Genomic DNA, 15,091 nt, shown 5'->3' with positions numbered 1-15,091 from the left:
CCTGAACATTGCAAAGTGCTTCTTGGCAGCTATTGTGTTTCGGAGTCTGATCCAAAACCCATTGAAATCAATGGGAGTTTTTTTCCATTGACTTGAATGGGGTTTGATCAAGCCCTCAGACCATTACTGTGAAATACCGTCTTGCTTTTTGAAAAGGGGTATCCTGCCCAAAGCTATTTATTCCTTCTGTGTGGGCCTGTCTTTTCAGCAAATATTGTATACACATGCACTAGAATGAAGGTGCAAAATAAAGATGGCATGAGGTATGGTACAACTGCATTGTCCTGATGTATATACCCTTCTTATCCATAATCTCTAAGAGTGGAGAGGTGAAACTGAGAGGTAAAGGTACCACTCAGAACCAATCTAAAGCAATGGGCTAATGAAGTGATACCCAGACTAGGGCTTGGAAGCGGCAAGTGGCTCTTTAATGTGTCTCTCTTTGCAGCACATGATATTAAAACATGGTGTGGTTTAATTATTAACCAATCAGATACTTTTATTGTGTTGTTCACCAAGTGTAGAACACTTGGTCAGTCATTTTGCAGTGAGAATAATTCTATATAATCCTCGCAGCAAAATGACTATATAATCTAGAGAGAGAGAGTAAATGAAACAATACATTGTGGCTCCTTTGGGTAATGTTGATCGCTAATTTGGCTCCTGAACCACTGGGATCTGAGCATCACTGGGTTAATGCATCTGATTCAAAAGATGGTCGTCATTTCTGCCTGTTCTAATGCTCGTGTATTCACCAACCCACTCAGTCATGTTGTTGGGTCAAGGGTTACTTGAGGAAGTCCAGTCCTGAAGTGGATACATTTTCTTTGATGTAACTGAGAGTTTTCAGATTTGGACAGCCACCAGCAAACTACAGCCTACTGATCCAGCATCCTTCTCCTTCCAGTGGCTTCTAAAAGCATAATACTGATTTGGAGACTGACCATATGAAAATCAAGTTTATTGCTCCCTGCATATTTAAATCAGATATTTTTTTAAAAAAAAAGTTGCTTTTTGTCATTAACCAAACTAACTAACTTAAAGCAAAAGCAAATCTTAGTGTTGCTCAGATGGCATGAGAGTTTAGAAGCCTTGTGTGTATACGGCATGTGATGATGTATTTCAAGTGTGTAGATGTGCATGTATCAAGATCAATGGTTTGAGTTTTCGCTGTATCGTACATGCGCCTTTTACCAAAAATGTGAGGGTGGCTGACACAAAGTGAAATTGGTTCCGTTGCTCTCCTAGAAAAGTGCGGGGGCTCATGACTTGCTTATGTTTCTGCTAGAGATGAGCCTGAGCTACATGATGGATATGAATTTTCCTGAGCTGGGAGGATGGGAGGCAGGATTAACACAATGAGTATGGTGGGCAGCCCATTAAAAATACGTTACCAGTTGGGAATTGGATCCAGAGTTGGATGGCGTTTGGGGTTCATAACCGTCTCTCATTATTATGATCTGCGAGAGAATGGAAGGAAGGGCCCTAGGAGTTGCTGGGTGAGGTAACCAAGGAGAATACCCCTCCCATAAGAGGGACAGGGGGGCCAGGCTTAACCCTGCCCAGCCAGCACAAAAGATCTGGCACGCACTTACTGTTGGGTTTTATTATTGAAATGGATCAGCAAAACAAATCACTCTTGTTTCTAGCTGAATGCTCAGGTCAGGGGCGTTGTGCATGAGATGGGGTGGTCAAATGAGAAAAGCAGCAATGGGTGATCAATGCTGATACATCTAGAATTGGCTTTTCCAAATACTCCGCAAGAGAGGTGCATGGAGCGTGGGGGAGGGGGTATATGTGTTCTCATTGGGTTTCGTTACTTTCCCTGGTTTGTAAGGCTGCGTACCACTAAAGTCATTTTCAAGGCATCCACCGGCCTAGGGCTTGTTATTGATACAGGCTGTCTTCTAGATTCCCGATTCACTTCACTCCTCCCTTTGATGCCTGCACTGTGCCCATTGACATGAGCTGCAGATGCATTGATAGCAGAATAACTCACCCTCTTCTTTCCCTGGCAGGTGCCACCATTCATAGTGATTAATCCAAAGGTCTAGGTAGAAGCAAAACGTGCTTGTTCCTAACATTGTCAGTTTTACGTCCGCCACGTGATCTATGGTGGGTTGAATGTGGAGAGAGTGTTGCCTGAAGTCCCTCTGGGTATGCTGCAAATTACATGGGAAATTGCTGATGATTGGATCAGCCTCAGGAGCTCCCCCTAGGGAAAAGGGCCGGTAGTGACTTGTAGCTGGCTAGAGAACCCAACACCAGTAGGGTGCCAGCAGCTCAGTGACTAAACTGTTCACTCCAAGCAGCATCTTTACAGAACTGGTGTGAATTCTGCACCTTGGTGCCACGGCTGAGGGCAAGACGGGGGAATCCTGTGACTGTCTTGCCTTTGCTTTGGAAAGCTGTGTCTTGAAAGGCGCAGTCCAAATGGTGAGCTGAAACGAAGTGACTCTCTGCAGAGGCGGCTGAGCTCCGAGAAGCATCTAACTTCTCTTCCTTTCAGAATTGGAAGAATCTCCCTTGACTGTGAAGAGTGACATGGCTACTATTGTCAAGGTTATGCAGTTACCTGACTCAGGCCTGGAAATCCGGGACAGAATGTGGTTAAAAATTACCATCTCCAATGCAGTGATAGGTAAGCGGGTCCCCCAATGGCTGCGCAGATCACCCGGTGGCTTGTTAGAACCAGTCTTTCGGAGCTGCCTTTTTAGAGCCGTGGTGACTTTTTTTTTTTCTTGTGTGTATCTGTGAAAGAATTTGGTTGTGAAAGGGAAGAACGAATGACTCGAGTTTGAACTAGTGTGAGCTAGGACTGTGCAAGCTTCCCCCACCCATTGTCCCACTGCACCTGAACCCTTATGGATAATACCACTGCTGCTCCCATCTTGTGCCTCCACGCAGCTGTGGAAGGCATCTGTCAGAATAGCAGCGCCCCCTGCTGCTCCAAACCTGCACGTTCACACAGCTCTGCCAAGGCATCTCAGTCATGACCTGAACCACCCCAGCTATTTCCCTCTTGAACGGAGACTGCCAAGTGACCCAGATGGTGTTTTCGTGCTGCATGCAAATATGTACTGAGCTCTAAACAACCTAGGTGACTTTTACTTGTTACCTAAACAGGACACTAGACAGCCTGGAGTCTGCACCGCTCCTGGCCCCCCATATCTGTTGAAAACCTGTCACTGTCTGTATAAACACTGTGTCATTTCAGATTGTCTTAATTCCTTCTCATATGCACTATGTAAAAAAAATCCATGTATGATTTTTTTTAAGCATTTAAATGAATAGGTGCTCCACCTGGATGCAGGATTATTCTTCACTTCCTGGTTTAAACTGATGGCTGGTGGTGGTTAGCGCTCTCAGACAGGTGCTCCAGCCCACCCCAGAGGTGGCTGCATTTCAGTGATGGGCCAAGTGATCTCTAGATGAAAGGTGCTATGAAAATATGATATTCTGGGGCAGGGCCTGATCTGTATCTTTTTTTGATAGTGCCTAGCACAATGATTCTCTGAGCTGGCTGAGGCCTATAGGCCCAAATGCATTGTGATAGATAATGATGGGAGTTTGAACGTTGTCTTGTCGGCTAAAAGTAACATTGGGATGTTTCTCTTTCTCCATTCCCCACTCCCATTGCAGGGGCAGATGTGGTCGACTGGCTTTACACGCACGTGGAGGGCTTCAAGGACAGACGGGAGGCTAGAAAATACGCCAGCAGCATGTTAAAACACGGCTACCTCAGGCACACTGTGAACAAAATCACCTTCTCGGAGCAGTGCTATTACGTCTTCGGGGACCTCTGCAGCAGTAAGTTCCTCAGCCATGAAGGGCAAAGCTGCGCATGTGCTCTATGCCAGCTCCTCTGTTCTGGCAGGAAGTGCAGGACAACCTCCTGTGGGATCTCACAAGCCTGGCGATTTCCACACACGAGTCTGCCCCTCGCCAGAGTTACATGATCGTTAGCCAATATTTTCCCCTAGGAGAAGCAACTGAGTTATCTTGCCAGAAGCTGGGAATGGGTGACGGGGGGATGGATCACTTGATGATTCCCTGTTCTGTTCATTCCCTCTGGGGCACCTGGCATCGGCCACTGTCGGAAGACAGGATACTGGGCTAGATGGACTTTGGTCTGACTCAGTATGGCCGTTCTTATGCTCTTATCTGGGTAGGAAGGATGGCCTAGTGAAATAGGACACTGGACTGGGACTCAGGAAATCTGGGTTCCAATCCTGGCTGCCGCATGCCTGCGTGTCCTCAGGCCTCAGTTCCTCATCTATAAAATAGGGCTAGGAATACCCTGCCTTATGGGGATGCTGTGAGGGGCTCAAATGCTACAGTGATGCAGACTGTGTAAGTATGATCTGAAATTGAATAATGATTTCGTGCCCTGATGCAAGCGTGATCAGCAGAGGCATTCAGTCTGGCCCTCCTTTCATGTAAATGGGAATAGGCTGCCAGAGCATTCTCTGCTGACCCCTCTCACTCTGGAATTCATTCTTCAGGTCACTTTGGGGGCCCCCATCGTGGTAGTGTGTTAGCACCTCTATTTCAGCAATGGCTGTACCCTCACAACTTCCCTCGGCATTCAGGACCAATCCCCCTTTTATAGAAAGGGCGCTGAAGCACAGAGGAGATCGAAGCTACATCTGCACTTAGAGCTCGGGGTGTGATTCCCAGCTCGGGGAGACACGCACAGCCTGAGGAGAGCTAGCGCTAATAATAGGAGCGTGGCTGCCATAGTGTGCAAGCAGTGGGAGCAGCAGCCCGCGCTAGCTGCCCTGAGCATGTCCCTTCCCCCTACCCCAGTGCCTAAGCCAGTTTATTGTCAGGGTGGCTGGCCTGAGCTGTCCATGCTGCCACAGCTTCACTACTTGTTTTGGCACACTCACTCAGCATGAACTAGTGCAAGTGTGAGTACACACGCTGGGAATCACACCCCTAGCTGGACTTGCCCAAAGTCACATGGGGAGTCAGGCATTGAGCTCTGATCTCCTGAGTCCCAGTCTAGTGCCTTAAGCACAAGGCCACCGTCCTTCCGTAGTCCGCCAGAGACTGGCTTTGTTAACCTTTTGGTTCTGCTGCAAGGCCCATCTCCCCACTGAGACGCTGCCTATAAACAGATTGTCTTTGCAGGCAGTTGGTAGCGATAGGCAAATGATAGAAGGTTTGGGGCATCGAATCAGATCAGTGCATGTGTTTTTGCACTCCTAGTTGCACACGCCCGCTTGAGAATACCCGTCCCTCCATATTCAATATTCAGCCTACTTCACCCTGGGTAATAGTTGGATTGAACTACTGAGGTTAAGTCCCAGGTAAACCCATTAGCTTTCGTTCTATAGGTGATGATAGTACGTGCGTATTAGGTGTTAGGGAATTATACTGTCCTCATCTTTTCTTTCTTCCTCCAGATATGGCTGCCTTGAACCTTAACAACGGTTCTAGCGGAGCCTCTGATCAGGACACTCTTGCTCCCCTTCCACATCCTGCTGCACCTTGGCCATTGGGTCAGGGGTACCCCTACCAGTACCCACTCCCCCCTCCATGCTTCCCACCAGCATACCAGGACCCAGGCTTCAGCTATGGAAGTGGCAGCGCGGGTAGCCAGCAAAGTGAAGGTAAGCCTGTGAGTGGAACACGTGCTGTCCCAGCTCCCGTTATCCCTGGCCATTTGCTTGAGTTTCCCTAGTCCTGTCTGTGCTCCCCTTCCCCGTGGTTTGTATGCTCCATGCATGGGATTTACTGCAACTGTGCTGAATCAAACCTCTCTTTGCAGACTCAAGGGAGAGAAGGGCCGGCCTTTCAGCACCACAGTGAAGGTGCCTGTTACATTTTAATTGAGCCAGCACAATATTCCATCCAGGTAGTTCGCTAGAGCTCAGCACACAGAGCAAGAACCAAGGGGGAACTAGCTACAGGGCTGTCTGTCGTGTCCAATGTGGCATAGATACCCCACAGCATTATATAATACGTAGCACTTATAAATCTCTAATTAATCCAGCCCTCACCCTGGGAAAGAGCTACATAGATAGCAGCTTGCCGACTAATCAAAAGGCAACAATGAGACCCTGAGAGGTGAAGAGCCTGGTTTTCACAGGTGCGAGTCGCCGAGTTCAGTGGAGTGCTCGATGTCCCTGAAAATCAGGCCGTTAGTGGTTTGCTTGAAGCCATGTGCCAGAACTGAGAGTCAGGAACAGAAGTGGGCTTCCAAACTACATGCTCCTGGCTTCCACTTCCGTCCTGAGTGCAGAAGGCCATTCACCTCCTCTTGTGTGAAATAAGCAAAAAGAGTGCTGTCTGGAGCAGCCAGCCAAATGGACTGCAACCCCGAAACGCTGTTCCATTGGGAGCACAATTACTTTTGCTCTGATGCATGTTGCATGGGTTGCATAAATGTACCATCTCCTTCCAGCCCTTGCTACTTCATTCTTCTAAGCCAAGGAAATAAAACATGATTCTGTGGTATGACTGTCCAGTGGGCGGTCCCCTGCAATTTCTTAAATTCATTGCTTCCAGTGTGAATATCCCTCTTGGAAACACTGCCCGTAACCAAAAGGCAAGGCTCAGAAGGAGTCTCCGAGTTTGGGTATGAATTATGTTACCAAGATAAACATCCAGTAATTTGCACGCAGCCCCTCCAGACTTAATCCAACCTCCTTCGTTTTGCAAACCCAGGCTGGAAATCCCACGAGAAGAACTCTCTGGTGAGATTGCCAGCACTTGCCCTTCCCACCTCAGCTGAAAACAAAAGTGTGGGGAAGGGAAACCAAAAAAATTCAGATCTTTAGGAAAAAAATCCACATCAGGTCTGTTCTGCTGGGGGGGGACACACTGATTTTTCCTAATGTGGTTCACCAGTCACTGTGAGCAACAGAATATTAGCTCTTTGCTGCTGGAATAGGAAAGGTACAGTCTTTTTATCCATGCATCCTGGGTTACCAGCTAGGAGAGTTTCATTAAAGGCAACGGGAGGGTTTCATTCTGAAGGGTTCAGCACTTTTTTCTCCCTTGTTCTACTTTTGGAAACTACACTGCTGTGGTGTTTCTTGTTTTGTAACTGTGTTATTCCCTTGTTTTGTTCTGAGCAAGCATTAGACTGAAGGATTCAGAAAGGAATGGCTGACACTAGGGGATTGGTAAGCTTCAAACGCCTCCATAATAACAAGAAATTCATAGCATGATCATTTAGACTCTTGTGATCCAAATGTTTAGCTGTCTCCCCCCCCCCCCCCATTTTATTTTCAATTGTCAGAGGCACTTTGCCTATCCCCGCGCATCCTGTTGTAATACTGTGGCATTAGTGGAGTGAGCAATCTGACTGCAGAACGGGACAACAGCTACCGGGGAATGGTGTCCGAATTCTCCCTGCCAAACTGCAGACTTCCAAATGGTGCCCGCCCCTGAGCGCCTTTGGTCAGCCTTTTGACTTTTCCTCCTGCATCCTGTTTTTATTAGTCCAATAAGCTGCTTCTGGAGGTGTCCACCAATGCTCTCCTGTTATACGCCTGGTGGAAGGCCTGTGGGTGCCAGCTATGCACCTTAGTTTTTGGGGCTGCTGGACCATGCGGCTGAATCTAGTCACACTGGGCATTCGGAAAGCTGACATGACTGACGGAAGCGTAAAGTGAGCAGCCATTGAGGGTGTAGCAATAACTCAGCTATTCAAAATGATGGTGGCTCTGGTAGGTTGGTAGTGACCCCCAGACAGCAAAGGGGATATCCCAGGATTTCGGTGGCAGCAGAGCCTGAGGGTGACTGTGCAGATCTGGTGAGTGTCCATGTTGCACAATTGGTACCTCGTTGGTAGTCATCAGAGCGGCCAAGGATACTGGATTTCGTTCTCCTCTCCTGGATTTGTGGTGAGGTGTATTGGAAGGGCAATAAAACGAAGCTTGCCCTGCTGTTGCCCGAATCTTACTGTTCTGGGGAGGACATATTTCTTAGTAAATAGAGGGCTTAGTTCTCCAAAGCTGTAGGTTCAGCTCCTTTCACCTGCACCAAACTGAATGTGCTGCTATCTTCAGCAGTGACTGTGCTGATGGGGTAAGTGAGCCTAGGTTCGGGGCCTGATCTCGAATAGCAGCTTACACAGAGACCTTTACTTTGACGTACACACCAGCGTTAATCTCAGAACGTAACAGCAGACTCGGCATTGTATGCCCAGCATAGAGCTAGAACGTGGGAGGAGAATGTAAAGGGGCCAGTTTTGTGCCATCAGGTTTTAAACCGATCTCTCCATCCATGGGAATTCCTGCTTGAAAACTGATGCTATTCCCCTGGGACAAGTTAGGGGAAAAGGAGACTTCTCTAGTGCTTCAAAGATTGCCACAATATGGTGACTTCCTGCTGGGGAAAAAAGGCCCACTGCACTGGAATTTCTTCCTATCAAGATGCTTCTTGATTTTGCAAAGCAGTTGCCAAAGAGCCCTGCCTTAAGATTTGTGTTTGGGTGGTGATGGGCACAGCGCCATTCACTCGAGGATGAATTATAATCAGTGCCTTGTAAGAATTCTCTATGTCACTCTGGCGTCGATCCTGCCTGGAGTGAGGGCTGGAACAGTCATTTTATTAATTCCCAATTATGCTCTGGTACATGGGGGGCGAGGGGGTTATTGTCTCGTTAGGAGATGTTTGATAACGAAACTCAGCATTTATGTAGTGCTTTGTTTTCAAAGGGCTTAGCTAACCAATCCTTACAACACCCCTGGGAGATAGGGGAGTAAATGTTATAACCTCCATTCATGGATGGAGAAACTGAAGCCTTGAACGGTCAAGTGTCTTGCCTAAAGCAAACGGGGGAATTGGTGGAGATTAGGACTAGAACTCACCAGGACTAGAACTCACCAGGCTCCTAGTCCTGAGCTCAAACCCCTCGTCCACACTGCATCTTGGGTATTCCACGTTCTGCTTTGGTCCTCAAGCCCTCTGCGTTCTGCAGGAGACTTTGAGCTCTCTACTACACACACACCAGGCCTGCCTAGTTTTCTTTCCTCCATCTCTTTTTTGTTTTGCTTTTTCTCAATATAATCTCATCAGCAGGAGCCGCGACTAGCAATAGGAGCACCTGTGATTCTCTCTTTCCCTCTCTTCCGTTGCATTAACCATCAATGCTGTGATGACTTGATGGAGTAGCAAGCACTTGTTCAAATTCAGAATCTGGCCCATGATTACAAGGCGGTGGAGTTTGTGCGTGAATGGAACCTCAAACTCTAAGGGCTTTGGTTTAAGCAGAGCAATTAGTTCCTTGTTGAATGATGGCTTGGAAAGTTAGGATTTTTTTTTTAAGGGAGAGAGATTTTACTTGGAAATATCTACCTAAGTAGCCTTCCATGCTCATCCTTATGATATCTGAGCACCTCCTGCAGCTGTTCACACAGGGCCTAACCCAAAACCCAGTGAAGTCAATAGCTCACACTCTCATGTACTGTGGCTACTTGCATACAACCTCTCAAGCATTATTTTCAGCCTCTGTTGGGAATATCTTCTAGACTCATCATTTGCATGATATGTGGCAATCTACATATAAGAACTCTACATGCCGGCTTTTGAACAACACTACAACCACAAAGCACCTCCGTGTTGGGCTTTGTAGGAATCTGCCTTTAGATCAGGTCCTAATGCCATGGAAGCCAACAGAACGACTTCCATTGACTTCACGGGATTTGGAGCAGGCCCATCATTTGAATCCGCTTTGTTTACCAAAGACTGATACCAGAAAGAGCAGATGAGTTTTTTGTTTTGAAGAAGCGGTTTCGTGGTAGGATAACCCATTCCTGTACCGGCGTTCCTGGCATCCACACGTTGAGTCAATCATACTGTTAGAAGAAACCTATTTTGTGTTTTAAAAACAAAACCCGCCCCCCCCCATTCCTCCATTTTTCTTCCCTTTTTGTCTTTTCCCTCTCCTTTGCTTGGCCAGTGGGAAGGCATGGAAGCAGAGGGGCTTCAGGCTGTAGTTCTAGGCTAGCCAATGCCTTCCCCATGCTGGCTCCGGAGGGTGGGTTCGATCGATGTGTATCTTTGCATGTCACAGCCTCTCAGCTTTGTTCTAGCGGGTGTCATCGCCAAATTCTGGAGTCCTCCATAGCCTGTTATGCTTGACGTGGGCCGAAGTTGGTCATTGTCATTGTTGCCACTGTGGGTTTGATGCCGGGGGGATTTCAGGACGTGTTGATGAAAGAGGAGGGGAGGAAATGTGACTGACTGACCCTCCCGTTCTGTTCCTGTTGCTCGCCGTCCACAGGAAGCAAGAGCAGCGGCTCTAACCGGAGCAACAGTGAGAACAGCCGGAGGGCTCTGGGCAGGGAGAAGGACCGCAAGTCAGCCGGAAGCGGCAGCGAATCCGACCACACCGCCCACAGCGGGGGCGGAGCCAGCGTAGTGCGCCGTGAACGGCCCGTCAGCCAGCTCAGCCACGTCTCTGCCTCCCACAGTGAGAGAAGCCACCACAGCCACCATTCGTACGGGCCTCCGGGGGTCCCACCCCTCTACAACCTGCCAAAGCTAAGCTCCAAAGTCTATGGGACGAGTGGACCCCCCGGCGGACCGCCCGTGAGAGAACTGAGTTCCGTTCCTCCAGAGCTGACGGGGAGTCGGCAGTCCTTCCAGAAGGCGATGGGCAACCCTTGCGAATTCTTTGTTGACATCATGTGAGAGGAAGTGCCTTCAGACTCTGTTTTGGGGGGAGGGGCGGGAGGGGCTTGTTTTCACTGATGTTGGGGTTTGGGGTTTTTTTGGGGGGGGAGGGTCCTTGCCAAACACTTTAAGAAAGAAAGCTTGGCTGTATTGCATGTAACACCTTCCTGAATCTCAGTCATGTGTTGCGAAACAAAAAACAAAAAAAATCACCTGGGATTTTTAAATATCAGCAAATCGATGGCATCTTTTCTTTCCTCCTCTTTTTTTCCCTTTCTCCCCATGTTGTTTTTTTTAATGTGATTGACTGGTGTATATTCACAGCCTAATAAGCTTTGGTAATTGTGGCACCTACTTTCAGTGCAATTAGTGTGTCGTCTTGGCTGATTCAAGATTTTTTTTATTTCATATGACTTCTAAGTTTCCAGTGATGCATTATTAGCACCTTTATTTCTCTCTCTCTCTCTCTCTCTCTCTCTCGCTCTCTTACCAGAAACACTGGCTACTATGATTGATTTCCTTGTCATACATCTGGTAAATAGCAAAAAACAACACAAGCAGCCCTGACACCTGAAAGTTTGTGGGCAGTATGTAAGTGGGGAAATTCCCAGCAGGAGGCAAAGATCTGATTCGATGTAGAAACCTTCTTTCCTCTGCTGCGTAAGAAGTAGAATTGTCTTTCATTTTGACATCATCCTATCACAACCCTGATGATGAGGCATGTCCATTTTTGTCTGGTCATAACATGCACTTAATTGCTGTTGTAAAGGTTGTTCCTGCAGCAATGGGATAGTTGCCACTATCTGGTTATGCAAGGCAAAGATGCAGCTTTTCCTGATTAAAGAGGGGATGCTCATCCTATTCCTGCCCACATCAATGGCTTTGCTAGTAATTGTGGCTGCTCTTTTTCCTCTCGGTTGCTGAATAAGATCTTCCTGGCATCACCCTTCCCAGCTTCACCTCTGCTGAATCAGAATCCTGGGGTTGGCCCTGCAATTACCAAGTGGGCATATTCTGATTGCAGACAGGGCTAGAGGTTAGTACAGGTGGTAAGGGAAATGCTTTTTGCACAGCTCAGAAATGCTAAAAACTGATTAATCTTTCTACCTGACACACAGTGAAAACTGTGTTAAGGGTCCCACTTCCAACCGGTAGCTTTTTCTTAAGCATCCGCTGTCACACATCTCCAAAGATTTCAGTCCTGTGTTGTTGGCCCTTCAGTTAAAATCCACCTTTATTAGTCAGCTCTTCCTGATGAATTTGAGGATAGGTGCTTAAATCTTGCTTCACTGTGTAGAAAAGATTTCCCCCCAATATGACGGTCCCTCCTGCTATATTTCTTGCATTGTTGTTGGTTTCAGTGCCTAGCAGGCATGCAGAAGAGATGTATAGTTGAATACTGCTGGGATTTCATGTTCCCTTATAATCCTACTGCAGCACTGACTTCCCAAGCAGTGTGCTTATCAGGTCACGCACCCTGGGGTGGCTGCCACAGCTTTTTCTTTTACTTTTTCTTAGTGGAATTAGAAAAAGACAAAGGGTAAAATTTGCAAAAGTATCAAAATGACTTAGGATTGTGAGACTCCTTTTCAAAAGCGACTTAGGCACAGAGCAACCTGAAAGTCAGTGGGTCTTAGGGCGTGTCTAAATGAAGAGTTAGTGCACAGCAAGCTGGGGCATAAAGCTGCAGCACTCCAGGGTGTCACATACCAAAGGTCCATGTGGATCTTGCTGCTGTACCCACAAGGTTCCCTAGAGTGCACTGACATAACAGCTGTTTGAAACAGCCATTCATTTCATCAGTGCACACTTAGGGCATTCTTAATGCACAGTGGCAGGATCCACATGGACCGTTAGTGTGCTGGAGCACTGTAGATTTTACACCCCACCATGCCACACACCAACTCCCTGTTTAAGCCCCTAAATCCCTTTTGCCTAACCCACCCATTGGCTAGCATTGCCCAGCTGTGTTTTGTTATGATTCAGCTGGAATCCCAGCCTATACTGGCTAAATAGCAGAGTTGCCGGTAACCAATATAAAATTGCACGATCCTTTTAGAACCTGGAGCTGTTAGCAACATTTTTTTCATTTTTCACCTAGGCATGATGCAAATACTAATTACACTCAGATTCTTTTTTTTTTTTTAAAGCGATCAAAGAAATCATCCCTTACTTTCGCTGTATCTCAAGGAGGCCGTGTTTAAAAAAAAAAAAAAAAAGTCTTTGACTTTACTGACAATCTCTGGTGGTTCTGCTTTTAAACCAGTTTTTTACTTCTCTTCATGGTTTTTTTTTTTTTCTGGCTCACTTCATCTTAAAGCAAAAGTTACGGGATCAGGGGAAAAGATTGTAGTATTTGGGTATCTGTTAGGGTATACAGAAGGGGGAGTGATTGCAGGCTGGGCTTTCACCCAAGGAGGCCGAAGTGTGTTATTTCCTTGTATGTCTTTTCAAGAGTTGCAGTTACACACTTGCTGTATTTTTCTTTTTGTTGTTGTTGTGGTAAGTGCTATTGGCAGAAAAACTGCTCTATGTTGTGTTGCCCTTTGCTGCTGTGTTGAAATGATTGTGTTATGTATTTCCGTGTGCATGGGTGACTCTGGACTCAGGCTGACACAGTCCTTATTGTAGGTTTGAGAAGGTGCTCATCTGCTGAAGGAAGCAGGCTGCCAAGTCTGGCTTTGACTGTGAGTTAGAAATTAACCTGGTTCTATCCAAACTGGCTTCAGCTGAAATCAAGCTCCCAGTTAGGGAGCATGTGCTGCTCTGTGTGCAATGGCAGGTTATCAAACAATGAACGGCATTTCGAATCTTCTGTTCCTTGAAGAGCCATAGGAGAATCTAAGTGCCCATTCTATGAATAGTGCAATACATCATAGTTGCAGTATAATACTTAGGGCTTGATTCCTCTCTCCCTTCCCCTGGAGGAATGTATAGTAACTCCACTGAAGTCTAGGGAGATGCCAGACTGAGTGATTGGGGAACCAGGAGCAGAATGTTTGTCACTTATTCATGAGTGGATGGAGGGAGATCTCCAAAATCCTGCCAATGCCTTTAAATATATCCAAGTTTATCTGTGCAGCCTGGGGGCGTTTGGGCCTAATTTTGCAAGCATATACTTCCAGATGGAGTGCTTCCTCCAGAGAGACATGCCCTTGACGTCAACGAGGCAGTTGCAAGTCCTACGCCATGTGGCGAATAGTTGACGGATCAGGCCCTTAAAGAGCATGTAGTTTCTTAGTAGAGCCCAGGTTAGTTTGCTCATTTTAAGGTTGGGGAGCTGGCAGTGGTCTGGCTCTAGAATGTATCTTGACCTGTCCTCTTCCCCCTGCAATGAAAAATAATGGGCTTGCCGTTAATAGGCACATGAAGGGTGTGATGTGGAACGGGTTAAAATAAAAAGCCGGTCTCATAACAGGAGCCTTAAATAATATTTGAATTTGGGGGGAAAGGGGGAATTAACACAATCTGCCTGTGCTCTGCAGCTGGACTTGCACTATTATTTATTCATTCCTGTCAACAGCAACTAATAAGAACAAATATGTGTGTTTTGTGGATTAGAGATAACATATGTGCCAAGGCTTTGGGATGACGCCTCCTACTGGAATGTGAGGGTAATGCACCCACCTAATGTATTAACCCAACTCTCTAAAGAATAAGATTTTGGTGAATGGTTTATGAGCGTCTTAAAGACACCGCTGATGTCTTTGACCTCCTGTTAACACATTTGCCTTTCAGAGGTAATAGTCCCTGGACACTTCATCCAAAGGTATATTGGATGGCAAACGATGCACAGGCGCTGACTTTTGATATTTTTGTTTGGGTTTTTTTGTCAAATTGACAGTCCCATCTTGAGACTGACAGCTGATGAGTTGATGTAATTGTTTTTGTTTTGCATTTAACTGGATTGTAATAAGATTGACTTTAAAAAAAATCATTCTAATCAGTGATTAGAAATACATGTAAAGAATTTATGTACAGTAGAGGGGGGAAAATGTTAAATGATTTTAAATAATGAAAACCCAGACTATCACCTATTCTAGAATTGGTTCTACTCAGAGAGTAACCTTTTACTAGCATGGACTGCACTGTTCCTGTTAAATGTCTATTGCATAATTGAATTCTTTTTTGTAGATATTGTATTAAAACCCAAGTGTCTGTATAGTTAATATATAGCTGCTTATGTGTAAATGCTATTTTAAACACTAAAAAAGCTTTTAATTTTATGTGACAACTGCACCCAGTGTCTTCCCTTTATTGATGAGGATTCTTTGGACTTCTATAGCACTTGCTATCCAGGCATGCGTTATGTCTGACAGCTCCTCTCCCTGAGAGAGGTAAGTATTCTGTCCAGTTGATAAGAGGAGGTGTGGTCTGGAAGTTAGAGCAGGGAACTGGGATTCAGAGTTGTATGGCCTATCATCATTTCTCTGGATGTTCAGATACTGATAAGGCA

The 15,091-nt window shown here is 46.4% G+C and overlaps 1 protein-coding gene across 8 annotated transcripts in view; it reads left to right on the top strand.

Moving 5' to 3' along the window:
* DVL1 (dishevelled segment polarity protein 1) overlaps positions 1-14,861 on the top strand; it is a 173,950-nt gene extending 159,089 nt beyond the window's left edge. For 7 of the 8 annotated variants that reach the window (XM_038376945.2, XM_043500183.1, XM_043500182.1 and 4 more), the window contains 4 exons: positions 2,510-2,641; positions 3,643-3,810; positions 5,412-5,618; positions 10,244-14,861. In XM_038376945.2, the coding sequence (XP_038232873.1) occupies positions 2,510-2,641; positions 3,643-3,810; positions 5,412-5,618; positions 10,244-10,653 (917 nt within the window). In that variant the 3' untranslated portion in view covers positions 10,654-14,861. Of the gene's footprint in view, positions 1-2,509; positions 2,642-3,642; positions 3,811-5,411; positions 5,619-5,776; positions 6,705-10,243 lie in introns of all 8 variants that reach the window. The other variant, XR_006276425.1, reaches the window with a different exon arrangement.
* The last annotated feature ends 230 nt before the right edge of the window (positions 14,862-15,091 follow it).

The sequence above is a fragment of the Dermochelys coriacea genome, chromosome 18 (genome assembly GCF_009764565.3).
Source record: "Dermochelys coriacea isolate rDerCor1 chromosome 18, rDerCor1.pri.v4, whole genome shotgun sequence".
NCBI lineage: Eukaryota > Metazoa > Chordata > Testudines > Dermochelyidae > Dermochelys > Dermochelys coriacea.
The sequence above is the reverse complement of the archived record's forward strand: the minus strand, read 5'-3'. Positions and strand labels throughout refer to the sequence as shown.